The sequence below is a fragment of the Nycticebus coucang genome, chromosome 2, assembly GCF_027406575.1.
Source record: "Nycticebus coucang isolate mNycCou1 chromosome 2, mNycCou1.pri, whole genome shotgun sequence".
NCBI lineage: Eukaryota > Metazoa > Chordata > Mammalia > Primates > Lorisidae > Nycticebus > Nycticebus coucang.
In genome coordinates, this window is record NC_069781.1 from 178,375,462 (window position 1) to 178,398,019 (window position 22,558).

The following is a 22,558-nucleotide window of genomic DNA, read 5'->3' on the forward strand; positions in this document are numbered from 1 at the left end:
CATGGTCTGAACTGTCTCCCAAGTCCCCCGCAGGATTGAGTGGATTGAGCACCCGTTGCCTGCTGTAATGCTCAGCGATGCCCCAGGCACTGACTGTCTACTCTTCCCCATGTCGCCTCTCCACTTGTGTTCCCTGTAGTCAGTTCCCTTTGCCCTCAGTTCCCAGTCTTAGGATCTGCTCCCAGTGGTACTTAGCGTGTGACAAGTAGCTCCCAGGTAAGGACAGAGTGACAGCATGCCCATGAGAGCTCAGCACGGTGCCTGTTAGTCTTTGTTGCAGCCACTGGGACCATGTGGCTTTGGTGCAGCTGCTGCCACCTCTCTCCCATGGACGCCTCTGAGGCAAGGGCTGGGCTCTCTCAGAAAAGCTGTTGTCCTCCCCGCTGTACAGAGGGGAGCTGTTAGGTTAGCACTGGGCTGAGCACCGGTGACAAGAGGTCATCCCTGAAACTACATTGGTGCAGGCATTGCTCCGTGGGCCTTGCTGTGCCTCACACTGGTCGCCCCTGCATCCCCCATGATGTCTGCGTGTGGCGAGCAGGAGGTTGTACGCACAGCTGCCCACCCCCCTGGCCTGGTTGTATTTAGCAGAGTTTAAATGAGACTTGGCTGGAATGATGTTCACCACATATTAACGGTGGCTATTTCTGGGTTGTGGGATTTTTGAGGCCTTTTAAAATTTATCTTGTTCTTTGTGCTTTTCAATATGGTTTAAATTTTTCATAATGAGCATGCATCATCTTGACACAGAGAATGAAGTCATTATTCTTTGAAAAATAAATAACTTGCAGCTGATCAGAAGAGAGCGCTTGGAGCTCAGACCCACCAAGTCTGGAACCCACTGTGGAAGACTTGGGTCTAGATCATAGTGTTTCCCGTGGGGCTGAATGTACGGTGAGTTTTTCATGATCATTTCTTGGTCATTTAAAAATCAGTGAGTTCTCTGGGCATAGGCTAAAACCACAGGCTGGAGGCTCAGAGGAGCACTGATCTGGAAGGGGTGCGTGCTTGCATTGGGAGGTGTCTGAACTGTCAGCTATGGGCTGGAGTTTTGCACAGACGTGGTCATGCAGGGTGGCTTCAGTTGGCTGTGACTAGGAAGGAGGGGCTGGTGACGGTTCCAGGAAGCCTCAGTGGACTGGGTGTGTCTTGTTATTAAAGTAATGGAGTGCCACAGACCGTTACTGTCACCGTCGTCACTATCAACAACACGTTTATTCTGCACTAACACTCATCCCTGACAGGACTGGCCCTGTTTCGTGCAGTCCTGTAGGATCTAACAGGACGGCTGAGTGCATGTTTCTGGTTCCCCCCATGGCCTGCCGAGCCCCAGGCTGCCTTCGTCTGTGCTCTGCTGGGCCTCTGAGAAGAGTTTGTCCCTTTCTTAGTGCAGAACAGACAGAGGACGGTGAGACCAGGCAGCTGGAATCAGGACACAAGGTGGTTAGATTGGTGCATGAAAGAACTGGAGAGAGGGAGAAAGAAGAAGGAAGAGGGGGGAGAGACCTGCAGCGACAGGAGGGAGGGAAACGCCTTTGGTGAGCATCTCGCAGTGATGCTGGTGGGATGGGCCCGGTGAGCAGCTGGGAGGCCCCAGAAGCACCGGACCGCAGGGATGGGGAGGAGGACAGGGTGCTGTGTTGCTGCTGTTTCTGCATCTCTGCCCCTTACCTTTTCCCAAGGAGACAGACCGAGTCTCAGAGTTGCTTTCAGCAGTGTGGGCAGTTTCACGTGGACTGTGCTGTTGAATGCAGCTCCTGACGGAGTGGACCACGTGGATCCACAGATGATGGGGGTTCCATGTTGGAAGAGGTTGCTGGTATTTTTGTGCCTAATTTATGGAAGGGGAACCTCAAGCTCCATGGGTGACATCTTTATTGGGGGGAACCAGGTCTGTCTGACTCAAGCGAACCTCCTGTCCCACCACAGTTAACTATTCACATTGATGTGGAATATGTTCCCAGATACTTCCCTTACAGTGCTGGGTCCCAAGAGCACTTTGTAATTCTTAACTCAGAAACTAAGCGGTCAGGCCTGCAAGCCTTGATGTGGCCTCAGCAGTCAACAAGGGACCCTCACTGCTTCCTTCCTCCTTCCCTCTTTCTGACTTTGGCTCAGAGATTGTGACATGTCACCCCAGCTGGCTGCTGGTGCAGTGACACTAACTAAAATTAGGCTCTCCCCAAGGAGCAGAGCACTTAATGAAGGAGGTCATCCAGTTAGAAAGAGTCTCCCAAGCACGCCAGGGCTGCAGCGGGCAGGCAGCTGCGGAGACGCAGATGGGAGGGAGTGTTTGGCCCGGACCTCCACCTTCCTAGGGCCTCTGTTTCCATGATGTCAGAGAGGCGGAACTAATGCTGCCTCAAATCCAGGGAGGCAGCACCCCAGCCCCAGCCACTCTTTGGCTTCGGGACGAGGCACCCAGGCGAAGGTGAGAACGCTCCCGTCTTATCACCGGGTCAGGCTGAAGATAATATCGGTTTTCCTGGGGGCCGTCTGAGCTCAGTCCCCACCTGTCTGGAGTTTAGTTCCTTGGCACTGAACCCATCTGTCCTGTTCCTCAGCTGAACAGCCCTCTCCCAGCGACCTCTTGGGATCGGCATAAGCAGAAACAGTGCCTTCAACCTGAAGAAAGCTCCTTTGTGGACCCTGAACGTTTCCACTCTTACTGCCCTTGATTACTGGGGGAAGAAGTTTGGCAGAAGACACCATCTGAAAGCAAAATCTCTTCATTCTCTTTCTTAACTCATTGGAAACAGTGTGCGAAGTGACCCTTCTAGGCCTGCTGTCTGCAGGTGCTCCCTGTGACTTCGGATGAAACTTCCTTTTCTTGGGTATCAGTTTTGCTGTGAGGGGGAGTGGTCCAAACTGATGATTTCTCAAGGCCCATTTCACCCTAAAGCATCTGATTCTCTGATCTTATATCTTGTACCCTCCACTTTTATATCAGTAACATGTTCGTGTCTCTGTATCTCTCAAACAGAAAAAGATTTACAAGTATAAGAAAGTCCTGAGTAACCCAAGCCGTTGGGAAGTTGTCTTGAAAGAGATCCGGACTCTGGTGGACATGGCCCTGACCTCCCCACTGCAGGACGACTCCATCAACCAAGCCCCACTGGAAATCGTCTCAAAACTGCTCTCAGAGGTAAATCCCCCCCCCCCGCCCTTCCCGCTGCCAAGTACCAAGCCCACACCAGGCGGCACGCAAGCAGGACCCCGTTTGTTCGGGTTTGTGGTGTCCCCCTGTTGTTGAAGGAGGGAGTAGCTTCTGCACATCAATCTGAGGGGGACTTTCCCCAGATGCTTCCAGCTGAGCTGCCCAGGGCAGGTTGCACTGGGTGTGGATGTGGGGGCTGATAGCCCCTCTTATCTGCCCTCAACACCGCCCACATCAGTCTCACTGGTCTGCCCTGGTCTCGCCACATGGCCTACAGCTATGCCTTGTTTCACTTACACAGATTTTAAAAATCAGAAGATTTCACAGGAAAGAGGGAATTTCCAGGTTCTCTTTAAAATAATCAGAAAATCCAGCTGTAATTAGTGACTGGCACTTCCTGGCACCACTCACGGGCCAGGTCCGTGCTGTCTGCTGGTGGCCCCTCACACGGAGGTGTGCTCTGGGTGCTGGCACTGCTCCGGGCACTCGAGCAAAGCCAAGTCCCCTGCCCCCCCAGAGAGACAGGCAGTGAGCATGCTACCTGCACCCCGCTGTCCAGAGAGAGGCACTTCAGAATCACGCTTCCTTCCGCTGTTCTGAGCGCTTTGCCATTAATGCTTCTCTACTTTATTTGTATGCCCGGCCCTCTGGGGACACTGGGGTTGGTGGCTCTAGATTTAAACTGTGCACGGCCACCAGAGTGATGCTTCTGTCCTCCTTCCCCTCCTGGGTCCAGGGGTGCTCCTTGTCTGTGCAGGCCCAGGCTGGTCACTGTCCATCTATCCAGGAACCTGGCACTCTGTGTCTGCTGAACAGAGGGGGTCCCTTGCTCTGAGATAGGGGAGGGTGAGAGGGAGAAAGTGGGTGGCAGTGACGGTCACAGGCAGAGGGACAGAGGTATTGTTCTCAGTCTGGTGACCATCCTTATTCCACAGAACAGTTAAAAACTCAGACTCCAAAATGAATCACTGTCGAAGTGTAGAATTCTGAGTGCAAATGCTGTATGCCCAACTTCAAGTGCAGGCTTCTCATCTGGAGGAGGGGGAGACAGTTCACCTTTAATAAGCTGGACAGGTACCAGGTGCCACACACACCATACCTGTTTTAATATGTGCTCCCTGGAAGATGAGCCTTGCAATCTTCATTTTGCAGTTGGAGAAACTGAGGCCTAGAGATACTAAGTGGAGGACTCACATGGAGAGTCTGTAGTGACCACGCTGAGCTCTTTAACATCAAGACTGAGTTTCCCACTCAGGTCAGGACAGTGCCCAGAGGGGTGTCCTGTTGCCCATGTCTGGCCAGGTTTCTTTCCCATCTCAGACTTGTATGTTTCAGGTGACCACATGCCTGTTGGCTTTCACGTCCTTTCTTGGGCTTTAAAGTAAGGATCTCAGAGTTAGCTGACCCCAAACACCAGGATGGAGGAATAAAGACATTTAAAGAAAGAAAATGGAAGAAGTTTCCATCTGCTGGGTCAGGGTCATTCCCCCCACTCTATTGGTGAGAGCTGACACTTGCTGAGGGACCATGCCGGGACCCTAGCCCAGGCTGTCTGAGCCAGCGTCTACTCCTGTAACACTTACTGTTTCTCTGAGTGGCCTGGATTTTTTGAGGGGAACATACTCTGATAGACACTTTGAAAGACTCTTAGACCTGCCAAATTTCTCCCAAGGATCCTGCAAGGAAAGTAGTAAATTGTATAGAGGCTGAGTGTCTTGCCTGGGGTCACTCAAGTAAGCGGTGGGCCAGGACCCAGGTCTGCCCGATTGTGAAGCTTACACTCCCACATGGAGGTGTGACGTAAATGGCAGAGACATTTTGGTGAGTGTGTAACTGTGGAAGTCAAGAGTGTATGCTGTGGAGTCAGAAAAGCCTGGTCTTGCCCTCAGTAGCTTTGTGGCCGTGGATAGCTGCTGGGCCTGTGTCCAGTTGTCATCTGTAAATTGGGGCTCAGACTAGCACCACTTCCTGGAACCAAGGATGGGATGCTCTAATGCACATGAAGTGCTTGGGACTGCACTTGGCACATGGGGCCTGTGATAAGAGGTCGTTTTTCCATTGTCCTAGGAGGTGGCTATGGTCTAGACCCCAGAAGCACCCTCAGCCACTTGTCTGGAGAGGATGACTGGAAAAACAAACATGTCCTCTGACCTTCTTGTCTCTTTTTGTTTGAGTATTCAGAGTGAGGTTCTTTCTCGGCTCTCTGTACTCAAGTTGCTTCCAAGGCCTTCTCTGGAGAGGCTCCGGCTTTCACCAGACCAACCGATGGAGCTGGAGGGAGGAGGGAGCATTGAGGAGGGAGATGTGAAGGTGGCAAAACAGTTCTGAGAAAGAACTGTCTGTTCACCAGCAAAGCCAAGCCGCGTATCCCCAGCCTCCCAGGCTCTGTGGAGTTGAGTGCGTGGAGTGGCCATTCAAAAGCTTCCTTTCATGCAGGGACTGTTAGTGAGCATTCTCTACCTGGTGCGAAATGGCCCCGGTGGAGAGAAGTCTCCCTGCAGTAGGAGTGGGCTGCCCCGTGACAGGGACAAAGGAAATAGTGTCCACGGTCATCATAGACTTCCAGGAATGTGCAGGGGTGGGAGAAAGAGTTGGGTGGTCCCTTCAAGGCTCCCCTCGGCAGGTGAAATATAGAACTGTCTGACCCCTGGATGGATTGGCGCTGTAGCATAGTGGTTGGAAGGATGTGCTTTGCAGTCAGGACAGAGAGGGGTTCAAATCGCCCACCCCCACCCCCGGTTCCATGTGCATGGGGAGTGACTGTGCCGCACCATCCTGAAGTTCATCCATCAGTGGGATGATAGGAGAACCTGTCATAACAAGGAGAAATCGGTGGGTTGAACTTTGCAAAGCCCTCACCCAGTGCCTGGGGCCTGGTGAGCACATTGTCATACATAAGAAGAGGCCAATGCCAGGCTTTCCTCTCCCTTGGCTGAAAATGGCTGACATTTAATAATCTCCCATAAACAGGCTACTCAAACTCTGCTAAAGTCCACAAAAGGAAAAAAGGTTTCTGGATTCTAGGTACCATGGGTTATCCTCACCTACAGCAGGGAGTCTCCTGGGGACCTATGGAGACTCGTGTTGTTCAGACCCTGACTTGCTTCCATGGCCCCCCGCAGGCCTCAGCCAGGTTATTGGGCAAAGGCAAATCCAGGGCTCACTAGCTTTTCTTTTGCCTTAGCTGTGTAAATGCGTTAGATGCCCCTATGCCCTTTACACCTGTTCAGGTGGTAGAGCCGCGGGGCTCTTTCCAGAACTCTGGATGATGGGTCCAGAATGATGGATCTTGTTCAAGTGAGGGATCGCTAGATAAGTGGCTCTGTTAGGAAACACAGGCTGACGCCAGTAAGACCAGGTCTGCCAAGCACACAACATAGCACACCGCAGAACTAGCAAGGAAGACGACAGCGGCTGCTCTGAGTTCCCCGATTCCTCTTCTCCTTACTCGCAGGGTTGAGCATCCCTAATCCAGAAAAGCAAAATATTCGAAAATCTAGAACTTTTTGACCACATGGAAACACGACACTACAAGGAAATGCTCACTGGGGCTTTTGGGATTTTGAGTTAGGATTATTCAACCTTTAAGTAGAATGCAAATATTCCAAAATACCAAAACCAGTTTCTGAAATACTTCCAGTCCAAAGCATTTCCAGTAAGGGGTAATCAACCTGTAACAGGTACCAGTTGTGTAGGAAAATTCTAGATTGGAGAGGGGGAAAAAACTTTTTTCCACAAGTTTAATCTATTCAACTAATTTTGTTTTTGCAAGTTAATTGCTAGAATTTGACTTTAGCTAAAACATCTTGGCCATTGGTGGAACACCCGTATTCCTTGGGAACTACTGAAATAACATACATGTAACTCCTAAAAGACTGCCTGGGCACAGAGCTGAGACTCATCAAAGGTCTTCTTCCTTTACAAGTTTATTACAAACCTGCCTTCTGGTCCAAGCAGTATCACTTTGACGGGGCCAGATCCTCTCACAAGCACCTAATGGAAGTTACCAAGGTTCCTACTGAGTGACACCAAAACTCAGTCTCACCAAGACCCAACTCATCCAAGGCCATATGACTCAAAAGTAGTAAAACAGAGACAAGGAACTCAGTTTTCCTGCCCCAAAGCTGTGCTCTTCCCCACTTCCCATTCCTGCTTTTGAGGGTTTTGATTTTGTTTTGATCTGTTTAATTAGAAAAAAGTGACATCCACACTTGGTCCAAGTGGCTAAAAATGTTTGGAAGTTGTGTGGACCTTGAAAGCCAAACGTTTTCCATTCTTAATTGTGTTTTGTTTTCTTCCTCCTTTCTTGTTCTACCCTTTAGAACACAAACTTGACAACCCAGGAGCATGAAAACATCATTGTGGTAAGTTCCCCTCCCGCCACCTGCCTCCATCTCATGGCACGTACCCCTCGCTCAGGGTGTTAACTGCGGACACACCACCGTGACCCACCAGCACTTTGGTCTGTTGGGCCGGACATGTCTCCCTCTGCCTTTGCACATTCCGGAGCCCCAGTTGATTGAGAGGGTTTAATCGTCAGTCCTGGAGGTTTATAGCAAATGTGTCTTAATCGCTGCCTCCTTCCTGAGTCTGCCACAGGGAGTTGAAGGCAGGAGATAGCAGAGACCTTCTAATTTATTCAGAGCACTGCCCGATTAGCTAAAAGGTAAACTTTTCTTTCTTGCCCCAGGACATGTCTTCTAATTAATCCACAGATAGACCCGGATTTACCGTAACTCCCTCTGATACATGGAGTGAGATATTTTCTGGCATTCAACTATGATGTAAGCACCTTTGGAGTAAATCACTGCCCTGGGTGATTTTAAGCTATGAAACCTGCCTCTAGGGAGAAGAAAGAGATGAAATTGCACCTACTGGGTGCCTAGCACTCAGCTGTGTGTTTGAATCCACAGATGACGGAGTCAGCTCCTGTACGCAAGGAGTTCGTCCTGTATTGTAGTGAGACAATTGTGATCACCACAAAAATAGGGACATGATGTATAGAGAGTGAGACGCTCACCTGGGAAAGGAGCTGGAAGGCTCTCGGAAGGAGTGATGCCTGAGCTGGGGTTTAAAGGATTAATAGTTCTCCAGGTGGGAAATGGGGTCCAGGCATCCTGGAGAGAAGAATCAAAATATGCAAAGGCTCAGAGATTTAAAGCCACGTGATGTGTTCTGGAAACGTCAGCATTGCTGGAGCACACAGCTTAAGGAAGTGAGAAGCAGGGAGAGGGAAGTTGGAATAGGAGCTAGAAGCAGAGCTCCTGTGCCCAGGAGAGGACTTCAGAGGTCACCTGCCCAGGATTGATGGCTGGAACGCATCATACAAGGGCAGCGCCCAGCCACAGTGTGCTCCCAGCTCCAGTGCAGGCACTGGGGAATCTTGCCAGGAACAGAGAGATCTTTTCCATGCTCTACCCTGATCATCCTCTGCCTTCTCTTCTCACAGCAGGAGACAAGTCAACCTGGGCACCCCTAACCACCCAAACTGCCTTTTTCTGGCATGAGTGCGAGTGTGTGCCAGGCCCTAGCTTCATCCCACAGATAAGACAGAGACGATGTGAGTCCTGTCACTGAGGACTTACCGTGTGTTGGGAGAACTAGGCAGCTTAACAGTAATCAAAAATTAACATGGCAAATGGCTGAGGTTTATTCTGGGTGTTGGGAGAGCCTAGAGGGGAGGTACTGAACCTCCTCTGTCAGGGAGGATGTTGGGAAGAAGACGGCAGAGGACTTCCAGGATGAGCTGACCAAGCTGAGCCTTTAAGGATGGATCAGAGAATGTCAGCTTAATGGCTCAAGCAGGGAAAGGTGGTCCAGGCAGGGGGAGCAGCGTGTGCAAAGGCAGAGTGGTAAGACTGGCCGGCACAGACAGGGGAGCAAACATGAGTGCCCGGGAAGGGGCGGTGCCTCCCTCTCCTGCCGGCAGCACCTGTGGGTCTCCTGAGCTCCTGGAATCTCTGTAGGAAGGCAAGGGCTTCACAGTTGGGGCAAGCCTGGGAAAGACATTTTGATCCAAGAAATCTAGGCTGCGTTCATCCAGCTAATTTGTCTGGGCTGACCCCTTAATTGGAGAGGGCTGAGCCTCCCTGCCCAGCAGGGATGCCTGAGAACGTGGAAGAACTTGATCTGAGGGTCTGACCCGCGGCCCTCTGTCTCACGGGCTCTCAGGACTCTTACTCCTGTGGCTGCGTCGTGACTGTCAAGTCGTCCGGAGCATCCTTCATTCCAACAATACATTGTCTCTTTTGCTTTATTGGCGATTAGTCTTCTCCGAGTGGGCTTGGTATTTTTTAATATATTGATTTTTCTATAGCGTGAGTTGGTTTTCGTCATTCTGGTGGCCAGGCGATGGTGGCCGTTGGTGGGCACAGCTGGGGTGTCACTGAATCAGCAGAGACCTGCACTCTAAGCCCTGCCGTGGCCCTGCTGCCTGTGGGGTGGAGCTCCGCACAGTGGCCCAGAGTGTGTTCGTAAGGCTGGATGTGGGCTCATGTTGAGAGCTGAGTTCAGACACAGGTCTACCCTGTAATAGTTGTGACCTTAGGCAAGTAGAACTTGTGGCATTATTTGGTTTTATTTAAACTAGCTTCAAGTTTTGTACATTTCATAAGTGTATTTTAATTGTTAATAAAAGGATCTCATCTCATCCCAGCACCCTCTTTGGAGACATCCCAGTTTCCAGATGATGACAAACTCAGACAGGTTTTTAGTTTTAACGTGAATGATGTGATGCAGGTATGTTACTCTGCATTTGTTTTTTTTTTCGCTTAATATGTCTTAGAGATTCTTTCAAGTCATTTTGTTTTTTAGTTTTTATTTTTTTAGAGATGGGGTCTCACTCCCTTGCCCAGGCTGGAGTACAGTAGTCTGATCATAGTTCTCTGTAACCTTGAACTCCTGACCTCAAGTGACCCTCTCACCTTGGCCTCCCAAAGTACTAAGATTACAGGCGTGAGCCTCCACGCCTGCCTCTTCCAAGACTTTTTGTGTCTGTCACTCTTGGAACCAGCGGCCTTGAGTGATGGGTCACTCTGCACTTTGGTGGCTATCCTGTGTGAGGCACTCAGCGGCCTCTGCTCACTAGACGCCTGTGACACACCCTTGTAGAAACATGGATGTGCCCTGCGGCGTAAAATCACTTCCAGGTGGCAGCCGCTGGTTTATCTCCATTCTTTCTAAGCGGCTCTATAGTAATCTCATCCAACCAGATGGCCATTCTGATTGTTTTCAGCTAACTTAATGCTCCAAACCTCAGTTTCCTCATCTGTGAAGTGGGCATAACAGGGATACCTTTCTTACCAGGCTTCTGGGAGGGTGGCATGAAATAATGCAGCTAACATGCCAAGTAGAGGGCCAGGCTCTTAGAAAGAGTCTACAAAAATATGAGCTGCTTTCTGTTTTACTATTATTAATTGTACATTTAAAAATTACTATCACTCTGTGACCAGGGCAAGCCTGGTAACCTCCCTGACCCTCTGTCTCTTCATCTGTACAAATGGAAATTACCACTTGACCTCAGAGGGTTGTCATGAGGGTCAAATGAGGTAACAGCCGTGGGAGCACCACACCCATGCCTGACACCCACAGTGGCGCTTGATTAGTTCCCACCCCTGTGTCCTTTGGCTCATTCCCGTAAAGTGGAAGGGAGCACTGACTACATGTAGGGGATTGAAGGGACTCAACACAGGGGGACCACACCCTGCCCAAGGTCCTCCCCCACCCCCAGCTGGCCCCAGAGCTCTGTCTGGGTAGGGGAGCCTGCCTGCCTGGACAGTGACTCATGCTGGGAGGGGGCCACTCTGACCCGCTGCCGCTGCTACGGCCTTACCTCTTCCCGTGTTTACGGCTGGCCGTGCCTGGCAGCTGGCAGCTGAGAGGAGGGCGACTGGCATGAGGGGGGAGAGCAGAAGGAAGGGGAGGAAGCAGACCCCTCACAGGGGCTGGCGCTGAGCCTCCCATGACGAGCACACAAAGCTGCACTCGGCCTGGCTGCCTTTCCCGTGTTTTACTTTCTTTGTTATTTTTTATATTATTTTTTGTTGTTGTTGCAGGTTTTGGCCAGGGCTAGGTTTGAACCCACCACCTCCGATATGTGGGGCTGGTGCCCTGCTCCTTTAGCCACAGGCGCCGCCCCCGGTGTTTTACTTTCCTTCCTTGCCCAGTGTCTCCTGTTGTTGCCCCTGGCCAGGCTGTTTCCTGTTGTGCGGAGATCAGTATTAACAGAGAGCAGTGTTAACAGCGCAGGCTCTAAGTCACGGGCGTGGGTTCAGATTCTGGCTTCACTTTCTAACCGTGCAACCTGACCATAGCTCGGTGACCCTCAGTTTTCCCATCTAAGGGGCAACACTCATGCCCACCTCCGAGCAGGTAGTAAAGATTAAGCCACACGGTACAGTGGGCACAGAGCTGGGCATGTGGAGTGCAATGGTGTGGTCTTCTTTCACCACGGTGGGACAGCAATAAGCACTCGGCAGAAACCGTGCTCTGAAGTCAGTTTTGGTACTCTCACGCGCTGGTGACACGGTGCTCTGAAGTCAGTTTTGGTACTCTAACACGCTGGTGACACGGTGCTCTGAAGTCAGAGTTTTGGTACTCTCACGCGCTGGTGACACGGTGCTCTGAAGTCAGTTTTGGTACTCTCACACGCTGGTGACACGGTGCTCTGAAGTCAGTTTTGGTACTCTCACGCGCTGGTGACACGGTGCTCTGAAGTCAGAGTTTTGGTACTCTCACGCGCTGGTGACACGGTGCTCTGAAGTCAGAGTTTTGGTACTCTCACGCGCTGGTGACACGGGGCTCTGAAGTCAGAGTTTTGGTACTCTCACGCGCTGGTGACACGGTGCTCTGAAGTCAGAGTTTTGATACTCTCACGCGCTGGTGACACGGTGCTCTGAAGTCAGAGTTTTGATACTCTCACGCGCTGGTGACATAGTGCTATTTAAATAGTCACATGTTGCTTGTGACTACTGTATTGGACAGAGGTGTGGACCTGGGTCTCATCTCCAGCCCTGTTCATCAGCCTGATTGTTGGCGCCAGGAAGCAGAAACCCCAGGTCAAATGACTGCATTTCCACAGAGCTGTGCCCACTCAAGTAACCGAGCAACTAGAGTCATCTCTCCTCGGCATCCAGTCACTCACCATCCCCAAATGGTCCCGGAGCAGCAGCGGGCCTGTTGCACAGCTGGCCTGGCAAGGCGTGGCAAGAAATGAACTCAAGGGGCATCTGGTGTTCTTGCCTTCCTTAACATGAAGCCAAGTGTATCTGGAGGCAGTTTTGTCACAGCTGGGAAAGGGGGTGCTCCTGACATCCAGGGAGGCAGGGCTGAGGATGCCCCCCCTCCCAGAGACAGTCCACAGCCAGGTCCTTCCCAGGGACTCTCATTGCCCCACTTTCCAGATAAGGAAGCCAAGGGTTGGGAGAGGTGAAGTAACGTGCTCTGACAGTCACACCCCCAGGAAGTGGCAGTGGCAGTGGCAGGATTTGCACTCAGGACTCTGTCCCAGCCCCAGCCTGCACCCACACTACTGTGGCGTCCTGTCTCCTAGTCAGGGCTGCTGGCCTGGGGGGATCAGGTGTGGGTGTCAGCAGGTCGTGAACCCCCTAAAAGTATCCACATATGGGGGGGGTGCATGTTTTTTATACTTTCCTGAGGGACAGTTTTGAGCTTTGTTTTTTTTTTTTTTTAATTAAATCATAGCTGTGTACCAGTTCTGAGCTTTGATCAGCTTCTCAGTGAGAACCATTCTCCCTTCCCCCCAAAACAAAATTCAGGACCTGTGGCCTACAAATTAGAAATGGGCCGGGTGGTGCCAGCCCCATATGCCGAGGGTGGTGGGTTCAAATCCAGCCCGGGCAAAACTGCAACAAAAAAATAGCCGGGTGTTGTGGCGGGCGCCTGTAGTCCCAGCTGCTCGGGAGGCTGAGGCAAGAGAATCGCGTAAGCCTAAGAGTTAGAGGTTGCTGTGAGCTGTGTGATGTCATGGCACTCTACCCTAGGGCGGTACAGTGAGACTCTGTCTCTACAAAAAAAAAAAAAGAAATGGGCTGGTCCTGCCCAGGTGATGGCAGGAGATTGTGTTTTCTGTTGTAAGTCACCCTTGTAAGGGGAGTCCCACACCCCGGCCCCCTCATGTGATTCCTGCTGAGAGATGCAAACTGGAATTTGTTCATTGTCTTTCAGGCAATCGCTCCTTTGCTGGAAAACAACCACCCACCACCAGACCTCTGTGAATTCTTCTGCAAGGTATGGCGTTGCCGAAGCGGGCTGTGTTTGTGGGCGGCAGCCTGCCCCTGTGTGTGCATGCTGGGGGTCAGGTTTGCACAAAAAGGCTGAAAGCCCAGGCTTCGCCGACTTGGCTCCGGGTCCCAGACATCGCAGAGGGCATGCCGGTCACACCCAGTCTTAGGTGACAGCCACCTCTCTGCCGGACAGGTGGTAGTTAAGAGCCCAGGTCCCAGCCTGGGGTCGGGGAGGAGCATCTGGCTTTTCTCTGGAATAACTTCAGGGCTGTCTTGGGAGACAGCTGGCAGCAGATTTTCTGAGCTCCTGACGTCAGAGCTGGGTTATTATTAGGCAAGCCTCCTCTGAACACCAGCTGGCTCATGGTGGGGGCAGGTGTGGGGCTTCCCCTGAACAGGGAAGGGGGCAGGGATGCGAGGTTAGTGTTGAGGAACCTCAAAAGAAGGCTGCAGTCCCAGACCTCAGTGCCAGCCTCACTGTGGGGTTCACACAAGACCAGCCCAGACACCCTCATTCCTAGAGCACGTCTCAGCTGCCCAGATCTGAATCAGCACACAAACCTGTTTTGTTCTTTGCTGTGAGATTTGGATTTTTTCAATGTGGCAGTGGGACATCCTTGGAGGGTCACGTGGCCCAGTCTGAGGCTCCCCAGGGCCTCCATCTTCCTCCTGCTGGACCCCCAGCCCTTCTTCATGGCCACACACTGTCCCTGGGGGAGGCATGGGCTGTGTCTGCCAATGAGACCAGCTCATAGGGTGGAAAGCAAGGGAGGGACTTGAGGTGCACTTGACCCACCACCACTTGTCCAAGGGGTCCTCTGTGTGTCAGGGGATGGGTGCTCAGAGGAAGTCGGGTCTGAACTGCCCCCATCAGCATTTCTTTTCCAGCAACCCACACACCTGCTGGCCTGGAGCACCCTGCCCCCACTCTGAACACAAGCACGTGCAGTGTGCTCTCGGGTCCCGGGGGGTCATGCACGAGTATGCACACGTCCCTCTGTGCCCCCAGAACTCACGGGTGGATCAGGTAGGCCAGTGTCTGGGCTCCTGAGAGAAAGGCCAGCCGCTCCCCTCCCACCCGTCACAGCGTGTCACCTCCCTTCTCAGGACTCTGTCCAGTTTAGTCCACATCTGCCCTGTGTTCCCCTCTCAAGGGTTTCTCCCACATCTCCTGGTTTTCAAACTTATGTTTTAGAATGGTGGACCTTGGTTCAAAGTAAATCTTACGTGAGGGGTGCCGGTAGCAGTTTGGAAAGGGAGAAATAGAAGAAATTATCCTTTCTGGTATTTCCCACCACCATCCAGTGCAGGTTGTAAAGCAGGAGGCTGCCTGGGGTCCCATTGCTGGGCACCAGTCTTCAGGCTATTTTCCCTCTAGGGTTGGAGCTCAGAGAGGGTAGCTGGAGGGGACAGAGCCTTTCCCACTGGGCCCTTCTCTAGATACCTCAGGCAGCCTCTCTTGCCAGACTTCAAGGCTGGAACCCCAAAATCTAAGGAAAGTTTATTCATCTTGATTTCCCAGGAAAGCCCTGATTCCAGATATCCTAGGTTCGCTGTCCTCATCCAGTGCTTGGAAACTCAGCTTCTGCAGGGTCCAGGCAGGTTATAAAGGTGGGAGGGACAGCAGGGAGTGGTGGCTTGGCCTGCTCAGCCTGAAGCCTTCAGTTCCAATCAGGAAACAAAACCCTAGTACCCCACACTGGTGAAGAAAATGCATCTGAGAGCTGGACTTGGTTGCAGACCGAGCTACAGGCTGGCACCTGATTATTAAAGCCAACAATTCAAAAGCCACAGAATTTTCAACGTCCTAGTGTCCAAATGCTAAACCCTGGTATTCTCAGACCCAATTTTCAAGATCTTTTAGGCCAGGCATAGCCTACAAGAGCCCTAAGGATCGTGTTGGAACAGACTCTTGTCTGTACTACCTGAAATCATCTCAGGCTTTGAGATCAGAGTAAAAGCAAACCAAAGATCCCATCCTGTTCACTTGTCTAACTCCCCCCATACACCCTCCCAAGAAAAGAATGAAAAACGGCTGTGGTACTCCTTGGTATTTAACTGTCGTGTATCGAACATGTCTGTCCACATAAAAAATTCTGCACATCGATGTTTGTAGCAGATTCATTCATACTTGGAAGCAACCAAGATACCATTCAGTAGGTTAATGGATAAATAACAGTGGAATATTATTCAGCACTAAAAACAAGTGAGCTACAAAGCTGTGAAAAGACAGGGAGGAACCTTAAATGCACATTGCTAAGTGAAAGTCTGAAAAGGCTGCGCATGTGTCATTCCAACCATGTGACATCCAGGGGATGCAAAACCACAAAGACAGGACAAAGAGCAGTGTTTGCAGGGGTGGGTGGGATGACCAGGCAGGACACAGAAGGTTTTAGGGCAGTGAAATTACTACATGTGGTACAACAGTGGTGGGTGGGTGTCGCTATCCATTCATCTGAACCCATGGCGTGTACACCACAAGAGTGAACCGTGATGTAAACTCTGGACTCTGGGTAACAGCGATGTGCCACTGTAACTTTATCCATTGTACCAAATATACCACATGGTGCAGGATGTTGATAGTGGGGAGCAGGGGAAATGTGGGAAATCTCCCTACCTTCCTCTCAATTCCTCTGTGAACCTAAGAATGCCTCCCAAGATTAAGACTTTATTAACAAGATGCTATGCAAGGGAATGCACGCACTCACAGCGGAGCTCCCTGTCCCCAGCTCTGCTTAAAAGACATTAAAAGGCTTGTGGTGACCACGCCACCTTTTCTCCCCAGCACTGCAGAGAGCGGCCCCGGTCCATGGTGGTCATCGAGGTATTCACGCCGGTGGTCCAGAGAATCCTCAAGCATAACATGGTGAGTCCCCCCACTGGTGCCCAGACACAGCCCCCAAGGAAGTGGACCTGGGGGCCCTGCCCCTCCCAGCCTTCTCTGTTGGCGTGATTTGGAGAATGGGCTTGGCCCAGCCTGACAGCAAGATCAGGTTGTGACTCTGAGGAGTTTGGTAGGGGAGAGATTGTGCAGCTTGTCCCCTTAATTATATTTTTGCCCATTAAGGTAACAGGAAGAATCTTTTCACAGTACATATAATAACAAAAACACTGGGAGAGAGAGATAAGTCTCCCAGACAGAAGAGTCTCAAATAACATATGTAGGTGTCCCATCCTCAGGGACTTTGGGCGTCACTCCTCATGTGTGGACTGTGCACAGTGGCGTCCCTGCAGTGTGGAGGGGCAGGAAGTGTGTTTGCAGCTGCACCTCAGCCAGGTGGGGACGGCCAGCAGTGGTGAGTCACTCAGAGAACCTCTGCGCTTGATACGGTGTGATGAAAATGGCACTTTACCTCGGGGCTCTTCCTCCCAAATAGCCCATAACCCCAAGTAATCATGAGGAAAACAGCAGACAAAGCCCAATGGAGAAACAGTCTACAAATACCTAAGCAGTCCTCCCCCAGCTGTCAGGGTCTTAAAGGTAAGGAGAGTCTGAGAAATTGTCACAGCCCAGAGGGGCATAAGATTTGGGGACTAAGCATCACATGGCTTCTTGGATGGGACAGACCCTGGAACAGAAGAAGAATGTTAGAGGAAAAGTGTGGAAATCTGAGTCAGGTGTGGCCTTTAGTTAATTTTTTGAAAATACAAAGGCAGGATTTAAGTGCACACTGTCTTGGCCTGGGCACTTGTAATCCAGGCAGACCCTTTGTGCTTGCTCGTCACTGCAGTGAGAGTGGAAACACAATTATTTTCTCCATACTATTCACAAGGAAACTGAAGCTTAGCAAGGTCCCCCAAGTGGCCACAGGAGCCACAGCTAGGAGTAAAAGTAACGAGCCTCTGTCCCCAGGTATCTGCTGAGCACCTTCTTGGAGCCAGTGTGTGATGCTATTTCAAGGCCATGTGTCATTAGCCCTCGTGCCATTCCTGTGACATCTGTGCACAGGAGGAATCTGGGACCCAGAAAGGCTGGACAGACTGCCCAGGGTCTGGTGAGCAGTTATGGGCTCTTCTGAGCGGAGCTAAGGAGTAGGTAGTGTGAGGCCAAGGCCCATTCCCACCCACACATTCTACTGAGCCAGCTACCAGCTGGAATTTAGAGTTATCAGAGCAGTGAAAATGACTCTGAAAAAAGGATAACCTGCAAGGCATTTCATTTGTGACATAGCTTTCATGTTTCCACACCATGCTCTTAAAAGAATACCGTATCACCTGCGCCCCCTTCCCCAATCAGGAATGGAGATGTGTGACACATCCTCTGCTTCCCCAGCCCACACTCACTGCAGGCATCATTAATCAATTATAGCACTCTTGCTGCAGTGTCAGACAACTTCAGACTCATTCCCACCAGCATTCCAGGCCGCTACTACCAGCTGAAGCGTGGGGTACCATAGTGAATTCTATCTACCATTCTCTACCCTAAGCGATTGCAAGCAGTAATTGAATTGTTGTTGATTTCTGAGATTGTCCTAGATTTGGGATAAATTCATTTCTTGCTTTCAGAACACAGAAGAGAGGGAACACTGGTGTGATTCTTTCTCCAGGACAGCAAAGAAACTCCCCACTGGGGAAATTTCCGCCTGAATTTGGACTCTGATAGTTTAAAGGATGGACACTTTCTGGCCCTGGCTATCTAGAAGGAAAGGGTCTTAGCATGTTACCTTTAAAATCACTTGTGGGGCCGGGCACAGTGGCTCATGCCTGTAATTCTAGCGCTTTGGGAAGCTGGGGTGAGAGGGACATTTGAGGCTGGGGGGTTCAAGGCCAACCTGAGAAACATAGTTAGATCTGGACCCAATAAAAATAGAAAAGTTAGCTGGGCAAGGTGGCAGGTGCCTGTAGTCCCAGCTATATGGAAGGCGAGCCCAGGAATTTGAGGTTGCTGTGAGCTTTGGTGATGCCACTGCTCTCTAACCTGGAGTGAGATCCGATCTCAAAATAAATAAATAAATACATAAATCACTTGTGTGTACAGTGTATAGTGGGGTCCATGCCCTTTTAGAATTCAGAGCAAAGCTTCTGGAGTTTTTCTCAAAAAGGAACTTAACTTGTCAATGACAGAGCCACACCCCCAGGAAATACTTTAGGGGTTGCAGGGCAGATGCCTGTTTTGGTACATAAATAGTTTTGCATATTCTGTGATAATCAGTAAACTGTTTCATAAGGGTTCTTCAGGGACATCCGACTTCAAAAGGAAAAAAGTCAAAATTCAGACGCCTCCCAGGGCTTACTTGAACAGCGTCTCCCTTGAGTTTGGTTAGTTTTATGGGCCTGGAATGTTGATCATATAATAATTTTCCATATAAAATCCAAAAAAGCTGCAAGGAATGCCCAGAATTTATAGCATCTTTGGTGCTCTGGCAGAGATTAGGGCCCCTCGGCCATGAGTCCTTAACTTCACTCTAAGTGATCCTGGGCGTCTGGGATGCTGTAAACGAAAGTGTTGAGATCCCACTTTGCTATTGCTATTACACGCTATGAAGCAGTGTGGGGAGAAAACTGCAGAAGGGACCCAGGTGATCGCTCCTCTTGTGGAAGAGATGACCGGACTAAGCAATGATTAGGCTGTGCCTGGCATGAGACCAGACCTCACAGGATCCCCAGTGACACAGGCAGGGAGCCCAGGAGAGTTTTGATGTCTGCTCCTGTAATGCTCCTAGCCATGGGCTGCTGCACTATTTTGGAGCTAGAGCTGGCAGCAGGTATAGGGAGTCAAGTTACTGCCCAGTGCAAATGCCCAGCCTGCCTCTAGCCGCGTGCCATTTAGAGTCGTGTGAACGGTGACTTCTCTCCACCCCCATTGCACTGTCCCTCACTAAGGAGGCGCTTGGACATTTGGAAAATGGGGGAAATCATGTGCCACAGTGGCGGTGTGGAATTTGGGGGCTTCCCCTCTTCTGAGAGCATCTCTTGCAAATCTATCCCAGGCCCCATTTAGTTTCTCTGAACAAACTAAAGCTTAGATGGTCTGGAAGAATGTTTCTTGTTAAACCAAAATAAAAATTAGAAGAGGAAGCTGCCCTTTTCGCGTGCTTTTCCAAAGGGTTGAGCTAAATAGTTCATTGAACTGTGTCCTCAAGAATGCCCATGTATCCCTGTGCCCACTTGCCACTCATTGGAGAGTTCTTGTTGTGACAAAGGTGACAAGAAGATGTGGCTGTGGACCCTATGGGGCCACTGGGTAACTGGACCTCTGACTTTCCAAGGGGGGCATATTTTATTCCACAGAAGCAAAATGTCTCTCACCCACATGGCAGAGGCCACCAGATGGTGGCCTCTGAAAATGTTTATTTGTAAGGAAATGACCTTGACGCTTCAGAAATCTAATAGCAAAGACAATGATGGTTACCTTAACAAGGTTCAGCTGAAGCAGTTTCCGTGACTTGTGAAACCCTACAGGTAGAAGAGGGCTAGAGATCAGTTCTTTCAACTTTCATTGCACAGTGGGGACAGGGAGGCCCAGAGAGGTGTGTGGCAGCCCAAGGCTGCACTAGTCCTGTCACCCCTTCCCAAGGGACGGAGATGCTGGGCTGCTGCCTCAGTTTGCAAGTGACATGGGTGACCTCTCTGGTCTTCCCCTGCAGGGGCCTCATTTCCCAGCGTAGCACGCTGTGTGCACCTGCGTTCCTCTGAACTTTCTCTGCGGGATCTTCCTTCCTTCCTCATGGAAGGGAGCGATCCTGATGAGGATTAAGGAGAGGCCTCCCTCCCACAGGCTCAGGGCCCTGATTCAGCCCACATGGTTCCAGGTGAAGAAGCCCCTGGCAGTTGTAGGAAGCCCCCTGAGACCTGGCAGCAGGGTCCTGGGGTCCCTTAGACCAGAGGGGAGACCTCTGCCTCTGCTCTACAGACAAGGCCGGATTTGGGCCACTATTTGTGGGTTCCACTGAGGGTGAGAGGGGTATGGAGGGACAAGACTGCAGAAACCAGGCTCCTCCTCGTCTTGCTGGTCAGCCCTGGCACTTACAAGGAAGACCGTGCTGTGCCTGGTCAGAACGCCTGCCCCTGCCCGTGGCTGTGGGAATGAACTCAGAAGGCCGAGGAGCAGGGCCGTCTGCGGTCTGTGTGTGCTCCGGAGGGCCCGACCTCCACCTCCAGTCCACAGTGAGCTGTGTGGCTACCTGCCTTTCTGCCACCTAGCCAGCTCTCTGTGGTCCGCCCTGCGGATGTGATACGTTGGGGAAGCTGAGAAAACATTAGTCTTCAATTATGTCTGGCAGCTGGAGCAGGCAGGGGTCCCTCTGTCCTCTGTCAGTGTTGTAAATTGAGCCTCAGCCATTGGCGGGGTTGGTGGATGGAGAGGGAGCTGAGAGGGCAGGCTTCGCTAACATGGCCTGGATCATTCCCTTCCCACTGGCTGCTGCTTTCTGCTTCCCCTTCTTGCCTTCAGATGACAGTCACACTCGCCTGGTTACTGAGCCCACCCTTCCCTCCGCACCCTAATGCCAGCCCGTCAGTAAACACATGGCGCCTTCCACACTGCACCTCACACACACGTACACACCGCCTTTCACACTGCACCTCACACGCATGTACACACCGCCTTCCACACTGCACCTCACACGCATGTACACACCGCCTTCCACACTGCACCTCACACGCACGTACACACCGCCTTCCACACTGCACCTCACACGCACATGTACACACCACCTTCCACACTGCACCTCACACGCATGTACACACCGCCTTCCACACTGCACCTCACACACACGTACACACCGCCTTTCACACTGCACCTCACACGCATGTACACACCGCCTTCCACACTGCACCTCACACGCATGTACACACCGCCTTCCACACTGCACCTCACACATGTACACACCGCCTTCCACACTGCACCTCACACGCACGTACACACCACCTTCCACACTGCACCTCACACGCACATGTACACACCACCTTCCACACTGCACCTCACACGCATGTACACACCGCCTTCCACACTGCACCTCACACACACGTACACACCGCCTTTCACACTGCACCTCACACGCATGTACACACCGCCTTCCACACTGCACCTCACGCGCATGTACACACCGCCTTCCACACTGCACCTCACGCGCATGTACACACCGCCTTCCACACTGCACCTCACACACACATGTACACACCGCCTTTCACACTGCACCTCACACGCACATGTACACACCCCCTTCCACACTGCACCTCACGCGCATGTACACACCGCCTTCCACACTGCACCTCACACGCATGTACACACCGCCTTCCACACTGCACCTCACACACACGTACACACCGCCTTCCACACTGCACCTCACACGCATGTACACACCGCCTTCCACACTGCACCTCACGCGCATGTACACACCGCCTTCCACACTGCACCTCACACACACATGTACACACCGCCTTCTACACTGCACCTCACACGCATGTACACACCGCCTTCCACACTGCACCTCACGCGCATGTACACACCGCCTTCCACACTGCACCTCACACACACATGTACACACCGCCTTCTACACTGCACCTCACACGCATGTACACACCGCCTTCCACACTGCACCTCACACGCATGTACACACCACCTTCCACACTGCACCTCATACGCATGTACACACCGCCTTCCACACTGCACCTCACACACATGTACACACCGCCTTCCACACTGCACCTCACATGCACATGTACACACCGCCTTCCACACTGCACCTCACACATGTACACACCACCTTCCACACTGCACCTCACACATGTACACACCGCCTTCCACACTGCACCTCACACATGTACACACCGCCTTCCACACTGCAGCTCACATGCATGTACACACCGCCTTCCACACTGCACCTCACATGCACATGTACACACCACCTTCCACACTGCACCTCACACACATGTACACACCGCCTTCCACACTGCACCTCACATGCACATGTACACACACACAACCCCTGCCCAGCCCGTCAGTAAACACATGGCGCCTTCCACACTGCATCTCACACACACATGTACACACTGCCTTCCACACTGCAGCTCACATGCATGTACACACTGCCTTCCACACCACACCTCTCTCACACACACACATCTTCCACACTGCACCTCTCTCTTACACATACGTGCGCATGCACACAACCTTTCACACCACACCTCTCTCTCACACACAATCTTCCACACC

At 51.6% G+C, this 22,558-nt stretch overlaps 1 protein-coding gene across 2 annotated transcripts in view; it reads left to right on the forward strand.

Moving 5' to 3' along the window:
- The window catches only part of CMIP (c-Maf inducing protein), a 228,654-nt gene that overhangs the window by 170,495 nt on the left and 35,601 nt on the right, over nucleotides 1-22,558 (forward strand). For both annotated transcript variants that reach the window (XM_053609354.1, XM_053609361.1), the window contains 4 exons: nucleotides 2,984-3,145; nucleotides 7,480-7,521; nucleotides 13,343-13,405; nucleotides 16,187-16,267. In XM_053609354.1, coding sequence (XP_053465329.1) covers nucleotides 2,984-3,145; nucleotides 7,480-7,521; nucleotides 13,343-13,405; nucleotides 16,187-16,267 — 348 coding nt within the window. The remainder of the gene's footprint in view (nucleotides 1-2,983; nucleotides 3,146-7,479; nucleotides 7,522-13,342; nucleotides 13,406-16,186; nucleotides 16,268-22,558) is intronic.